The sequence below is a fragment of the Parus major genome, chromosome Z (genome assembly GCF_001522545.3).
Source record: "Parus major isolate Abel chromosome Z, Parus_major1.1, whole genome shotgun sequence".
NCBI classification, from domain to species: Eukaryota; Metazoa; Chordata; class Aves; order Passeriformes; family Paridae; genus Parus; species Parus major.
In genome coordinates, this window is record NC_031799.1 from 20,141,437 (window position 1) to 20,149,532 (window position 8,096).

Consider the following 8,096-nt stretch of genomic DNA (forward strand, 5'->3'; position numbering starts at 1 on the left):
TATTGTTCAGATATCGTACAATTGTTTTTGAATTCTAAAATTCATCTACACTAGATGTGTAGGGGATTTTTAATACATAATATAAATGAGAGCATAGTTGCTCAGTGATTATCTAACATAATAGGTGGGTTAAAAATAACTGTTTACTTCCAACTCCTTTTTTTTTTTTTTGATCAGCAGGTTGCTAGCTTTCATTTCCATCAGCTAGTGAGTGGAAAAGCATGTTATCCATTACTCTGTATTGGTCAATCCATGCACAGAAGAAAGGTAACCTCTTGATAAAAGAAGGTGCCCGGTCTTTTTAGAGTCATCACAATGTACTCACACCGCTGCCTTTTGACGGAAGGCCTGAAATATTTCCAGACCAAACACTACTCAGATTTTATCAATGTCATAACAATATACTCTTTAAAACCATATGCTGATACTTTAAATGTAACAAGTGCCTATGCCTGTTTTATATCGATCATGCTTGAGTGAAACAGAACTTAAAGCATATGAATATTGACAACAGAATCAATGTTTCAATGATAATAATTTCAATTATATTAAAGACAAAATAAAAAAGAGCAAAAAAATTTTACCTTTTAACCATTTCCCTTTCATAAAGAAAGGCAGAAAAAAGTAATGGGGGAGAAAATATTTTCAAAGCCAAATATTTAAAAATAAGAAACAGAATAGGAAGGTTGTGAGTCAAGTCTCAAAAAGAGAGATTTAACTGGAATCTGAAATCAAAGGGTAGGTACAACGAGTCTTCAGTTCTAAATTTAAAGCCCCTGGTAATACATACTAAATAAAATGTAATGCCACTCATGAATACCATATACAAATACATGGAACATCAGAACAGAGATGATTCAGGAAAAAAATTGTATTGATTATTAACTAATATTAAAAAGGTGATAAATTAAGATGTATTCTTATTTCAAACTCACTCACTTGTGACCAATCTCATGTGCAATGGTAAAAGCTGAACCTAGGCCAATGTCTTCGTTAATGCTGCAGCTCCTTTCAGGCTCACACATTCCAGCCACAGAGGCCAAGCCTGAATAAACAGAAGGAGACACAAAGGGTCATGCCAAGGTGTTTCAGTCTTAAAAGCCCTAGTTATAAATGCCTGGATTCTTTTTAATAACTTCTATGCACAGAAGGAGCAGTTGGCAAAAGGTTAACTTTCTAGTCATTTGCAAAATCACTGGGGGGAATTTCACTTTGCCGGCTAGACATTAATATTTTTTGAACTGCAGTCAGTGCTGGAAAATGTCTAGACTAGGGGTTAGATTTATAAATTTTACTTCTGGTAACTTGGGACCACCTAGTAACTTGAGCCAGGAGAGGGAATTCAAGAAAGCATTTCTATTTTAACATTCTTGTGCCTGAAGAAAGCAAAATGTATCCACATTATTTTTCTAAAGAAATCTGTTTAAGTTTAGTGGGTTCATAAAAACATACAAGCAACTTTTTTAGCTATGAAAAACCTCACATGGTACGTTAAAAAAAAAAACTAAAAAAACAAAACTGAATGCATCAGTGAAGAGAGAGGAGACATGTTAATAACAAGCATGCATTTAACCATGGAAGTCTTTTCCATTTATCACCTATCATCTCCTGGCATTAAAACCTTATTGTGTTACAGGGGCTTTTAAAAACTTTCTTCAGAGAGAGAATACCACTAGCATTTACTGACTATGGCTCTTCTGTATCTTACACATTTTTCAGCAACAGATTATTACAGAACATACTGCAGTCATAATTTAGTGCCTTTAGAGAAAGCTTTAAACATCAGGTTTATTTAATGTATTTCTCCCCTAGAGTTTCTTATTTGAAGGAAGTAGCAAACCTTTCTTTAAGGAAGTTACCAGCTCAATTAACTACATTACAAAAAAACAAAACCAACTGAAAAACAAAAACAAACACAAAAAATCAAAACAACCCCAAAAATAACAACCAGAAAAATTGAAAAAGCTTAACTTTAGTTGAGAGATGAGGGGAATGGAACAGGGAGTGGAGAAGAGAGAAAGCAAACTATTCATATGAGCAGAGACTTCAAATTATTCTCTTTGGACTATCAGTAAGGAAGTAATAATGTGACAAATGTTTCCTGCTGTGTCCGCATTAGCAATTAATTTGAAGCCATAGGAGTGAATCAACGCAGTGAAGCACTGATGTTGAAGCTCTTTGTGTATCTTTGCATGCTGGTTGAATCCTGTACACTGAACACCACTTGTGGCTCAAAGGCTCCTGAAGGGAAAAAATATTGCAGGGGTATCATGGGAACACGCCCCATAGGCGATCTCAGGTCTCCTGTAGGCACATATAGAGGATTTGGGGGCCATGTCTTCCATGTTTCTTCACAAAAAATCTAGTTTGGACACATCAAAACTACTCTGATAGCCAAACTGACATGGGCAAAAGCTGACTGTGTCTTTCCAGACTGTGTCTGGAAAGCTTGCAGTGTGGAACCTGCAGAAAATGCAATAATTGCAGTTCGGCTATGCTGCTCTAATTGAAGAAATTCTGAAGACCATATGGCAATACATATCTATACAACTATCATGTTCCCCTACAAAGTCCACCATATTTGAATGATAAAGTCATTTCCATCTTCAGATCTTATAACTGAGGGCTTGCTTCAGCAAATTAGAAGACCAGAGTAATATAACTCCATACCATGCTTGCAGAAAGTGACAGAGATGAAGTTAAGAACTCAGTCAGTGACTCAGACTTTAGAAGGACTTGTCCTTCACTGAAGCCACAGACACACTGCAAATATGCTTGAGATCTATCTTTTTCTAAGAGGTTTCATGAAAGCTTCCATGCTTCAGGTGTCTAAAATAGGATACAGATGTTACATGAAATCTTTTACTTCTGTGTCTTCCTAGAATAGCAAGTATTCAGATTTCTTTTGACCTTCTGAGACCTCTCTGTGACTTTTTTTTCAGAGATTCCTTATATATATGATTAACTTTAGTTATTGGATGTCAGTGTGACTCAAGCATATCAAATGCCTTGCAAAAGAGGACTACAGGGCCTTTTCTCCAATTCAATGCCTATAATGCAAAAAAATGGTCATGGTTTTGTTGCCAAGACGCCTATAAGAGTAAGTTGGAACTGATACCATATATGACTCTTATTTTTAATTTTTTTTTAATTAAACTTTTTTTTAATGAAATATTTGCCAAAACTATCCTCTGTTATACTGGATTCATGTGAAGCAGAATTTGCTTTTATGCCAAAATCTGACAGAGTAAGGACTAGTACACTAAAGATCTGTGTTAAAAGTATCATAAAAGTATCAAATAGTTCATGCATTCATGCATGAATGCATTTTTTTAACACTTGCACAACCACTTCTAAGACATCATCTCTTCAGTTTCATCACCTCCAATGTCAAATAAAATCAATTACATTTAGAAATTTATCAGCATTATTTGCCTTTTACTAAAGCATGCTGTGGGTTTGTTTATATTTATAGCAGGCAAAATTCTGGTATCTTTCCCCATGTAAACTAAACCCCTATGCTAGAAGCATTGTACTGATTTGCAAGAGACTTACATAAGAAAATCTTGGTTAAGATTTGGGTTAAGGCTATCAAGCACACAGTAATATAGGGAAAGACACAGCAAATACAATCAAGAACCCTGACTGAGAAAAGTGTTAATATGAACTATCAGAATTAGAATTTTGTCTTTAATCACCTGCAAGAAAGAGGCTTATGAAAGGATGCAAACTGAAAAAAAATCTGAACAAGTGTTATATTAGTGTTTGAATAATGTTCCCTTTATATGTTAAAGCACCGTTGGAGGCAACAACCCATAGTAAGAGGTCATCTATAGCTATTTATTTTAGCAAATAACTTCTGGTCACATATTTAGGTATGGAGAGAATAATAGCTCCTCAACCTTAATCTAAGGTTGCCATGTGCACTTCTCCATTGTCAAAGCACTGTTTTAAGTAGTTTCAATGTTGTGTTTTCTATCACTGTGCTATGTTTTCCTAAGTCTGTGAAAGGAAAAATATGAAGATGTACTCGTGTACAACACAGCAAGAGTGTAAACCTCAAAGTCCATTTTTTTGGTAAGGTTTATGGGGATAGGTCTGTTCTTTAAACTAGATTATGGACATCAGTAAATGGAAATAAACAGCAAGTTCTCGTCTGTAAGAAGTAAAATTGAGTCATCTGCTAGGTTTTATCAGAACTACAGCTGTCAGAGATGAAATACACAGCACTGGCTCACAGAAATAAAACTTCCAGCAATGTATCAAAGCCAAAATCCACCTAGATTATCTTTTATTTTTCATGTTTATAAAACTACAAAATTTTTAAGGTACAAACTTAAAAAGATATAATCAGTCAATAAACCAACAGCTAAGTATAAAGCAAGGAAACAGCAAATATGAGGTGAAATGTCTCTTTATAATCTTACCCAGTGTTCCACAAGGCTTGTTTTTATAAGTGCAGATATCATATCTGTTAAGAAAAAGAAGCAGATAAAGAATGTCAGTGAATCACGTTTGTAAGATACTTTGTATATTTATCACATATCTGTATCATAGTCCAAGTTGTCAGACCGCAATCAGTTTAATTATGTGCAGCCAGCTGGTGTCGGCATTTTCTACACTCTGGTGTAAACCACAAGCTGCAGTACACTCACAGCCGCTGGCCTCAGGCCAGTGGGACACCTGCCAGCAAGAAAAAAATGGTTAAAGTGGATCTTTGTAATCACTAGCTCCATAAAGCAGTCTACCATTCTGTTAAGAAGTTACAGCAGCATGGCTATAGACTGCTACTGATTCTTAAACCCTAAGTTTTACTTATTTAGCCTCCTATGATCTCACACTTATCAACTAAACAATAGTAAGTGTAAGTTAGACTTTGATTCTAATTAAAAAACTGAAATCTTAATTATTATACCATTGTTTAAAAACATCTTATGAACTGTCATTATAGTGCCCTTCTCATTGTCCTTCCATAATCATAGTGCAAGAATATGTGGTAGCAAACTAAAATTAAAAACATTTCTGCAAAAAGCTAAAAAATTTCTTTAAAGGAAAATTTTTGTCATTGTAGATACAATCTTTCAAATACAGAAGCTAACGAGTTTTTGAGTAATTAATATGTAAATACCTGGAGCTAGCAATGAAATTAAAACATTTTCTTAGGCATAGCTTTTACAATAGCAATGCTCATGCAGCAGCCACTTCATTAATTACACCTTCATATTTTGAATGTGCAATCCTATAATATGGATAACATGGATAGTGATAAAAGGACACTCCCAAAATAGTATTGATTTTTATAAGGATTTAAAGTGATTTCCTTGATTTCTGAAGCATAATATGCTTCAGAATAATTTCTACTCTTTAGAAAGGCAAGTGAGAAAAAAATATGAAAAGATACCATCTTTATGCTTTAGTTTTAAACCCAAATAGTTACTAATTTCAGGCCACCAGACATTTTCTGTTAAAAATACTGCAAGGTCTGTTATCACATAGGAGTCTGATCACCAGATATATACCTTTCACTGCTAAAAGAGTTATGGTCTGTCTGCAAGCCAAATCCATGGACAAAATAACAAAGCTTAAAATTTGGAACAAATCCAGCTAACTCTCTATGCATGCAGACTGCTGTGACCACATGGAATTCCTTTGATTTTTAAAGGGTACTGAGTGTGGAGCAGTTTCTGGGATTAAGCTATCATTTTGAATTTAAATGTTCATGTGCACTAATTTCATCAAGGTGGTTTAAATGTGAACTGATTTCCCATTTGTTGTCTGGAGGAGGGAAGGTAACCAAATCAGCATTCTTATAGAAAATATTCTTATAAAAAAATATTCTTATTTCTCTTGGAATATAATCGTTGAAATGTCCCTAGGTTTCAAGATGCCACAGATTCAGAGCAAAAGGATTTTTACCGAATGTTTCCTGCCTTTTACATAATTAAGGAACCAAACTTCTTATTTCTGTGTTCAGGACAATGTCTGAACACAGATCCTACTGAGGTTCTGAGCAAAATTTGTCCCTCAGAGAAAGCAGACGGCTCAGTCTTATTTAGTGAGAAAACACTAACTAAATTCTGTAGAATGTAGTTGAGAACTGAATGGAAAAGAAGTATTGGGAATACACAAGTCTTCTGCTTTTTAATATCCAATAGCAATATGGAAAAACAATTCAAGATATACATCCTTAGATAAAATGGATGCTTGACAATAAAGCAAATTCCACCCAAATCAAGTAAAATGTCACTGACTTCAGCAGATCTGAAAACTTGCCTTATGGCCTGAGTCAACTTACTGTCCTACAGGTATGAATCTGAAGTTACTCCTCACCTAAGGTTCAGTTTCACAAAGAACTGCGACAGGAGAGAATTACATGAATTAAGTAATTTTTTTCTGTTTGTTGGTGTTTTTCAAAAACAAAGACCACAGTATACTTCAGTTTCTGCTGGGAAGTGTGTGTTGTTCATTATGCACAAGCTGGTATTTTTAAGAAAATATGATGGCAATGAAACTTAGATCATAAAACTAAAGAAAAGATAACTTTACTTTCTAATACACCAATTATTTTTGCAAGAATATACCTGGGTAGTAGTATGTTCTAAATATGCCATCACTAAATATTCAAATTTTATATACAATTATTAACTTCCTGTAAGGATATTCATACACTCTCCTAGACCCCAATTTACCAGGGGGAAAAAAAAAAAATTAACTTTTGAACAAATTTTCAGTGTCCAGTGACTAACTCTATCTACGTCATCTTCCAGCTCCATTGTTTCATCTTGCTCTTTCATATGAATGGTTTCTACTTCTGATTTGGCTGAAAGCTCACAGCATTCTTAATTCAAATTGCTTGCTTCCATCATTTGCTTCCCTATATGATTTAAAATCAGCCTAACTTGTCTTTTTTGTTGTTTTGACACCATTTCCTCTAACTTTATTTTGAACCTTCAAGGCATCCATTTAGTTATCAGATGGTGAGTTCCAAATGCAGAAGACTACACATGTAATACTTGACAGATAGTAATTTTAGGCCAAGAAACTCCTGAAAATACAGATCATCACAATTGCCCATGAGATTAGATAGGTCTAATTGCTACGGGGGAAAAAAAGAGAAAAAAATAATAATAAAAAAAAAAGGCAACCCACAAACAAAATAAAACAAAAAGCTCACACCTAAAAATGCAGCACAAGGTGCAGTTTGATCACCAGAAGCCCAGTAAATACTTCAGAAGCTAAAAACATCCAAAAGGTAGATTTTCAAGCCAACAATTACCTCAACCAACAATTAAATATTATGACAACAGTCACAATTACGACAAACTGCAAAAATGTTTGTTCAATTCATTGACAGGTGGTGTAAGAGGGACATCACAAAAAAGTTGAATGAAAAAACACATAGGTAAATAACTTGAGATAAGATGGCAGCCAGATCATTTTGAGACATTTTGAGACAGCCAAGAAAAATTTGTGCCCAAGCCAAAAATGAAGATCATATAACTCCTAATAAAGTGGGTGCAGGGCCTCTGAAAAGTGACTACACTGGGGAAGTGGAATAGAAAAGAGGTAGGAGGGAAGATGGTTGATTACATGGCCATGCCTGCCCTGAAGAAATCAGAAGTCATTTCATGAGGCAGATGGGGAAGAGGCCTGTGACTGCTGGGCATTCCTGTGGGGCTGCAGAGGAGCTGCAGCAGACAGACAGGAAATGCATGATGAATGTACAGCTGTCACTGACAGCTCTGACTGACACATCAGCCAGAAGGAAACTGCACAGACAGACCAGTATCTGTTCAACAGGGTGGTCAAGGACTGGAGCAACAATACACTCCTGTCATGCCAGGGATCAAACAGCAAGAGATAGTGCACCATACCAGGACACTTCAAAAAGTAAAAATTCTAGTCTTTTTTGGCAGGATATACAGGCACCATGCTAAAATATACTTGCACACTGTATTAAAAAGTGAAAGGGATCACACTAGACACTGAAATTCTACTATCAAGCTGTTTTAAAATTCTATCACAATTTTTTAAGAAACGTTCCTTGCAAAGATTTGGCCCATGAAAACAACTGATCTCAAAGAATTCCCATGAAA

At 35.1% G+C, this 8,096-nt stretch overlaps 1 protein-coding gene across 1 annotated transcript in view; it reads right to left on the bottom strand.

The window, feature by feature from the left end:
- Positions 1–4,475, bottom strand: part of ADAMTS6 (ADAM metallopeptidase with thrombospondin type 1 motif 6) — an 87,834-nt gene extending 83,359 nt beyond the window's left edge. Inside the window, exons 1-2 of the mRNA XM_033520586.1 lie at positions 4,428–4,475; positions 940–1,045 (exon numbers count right to left, since the gene is read on the bottom strand). Coding sequence (XP_033376477.1) covers positions 940–1,025 — 86 coding nt within the window. The 5' untranslated portion in view covers positions 1,026–1,045; positions 4,428–4,475. The remainder of the gene's footprint in view (positions 1–939; positions 1,046–4,427) is intronic.
- Between the last annotated feature and the right edge of the window lie 3,621 nt (positions 4,476–8,096).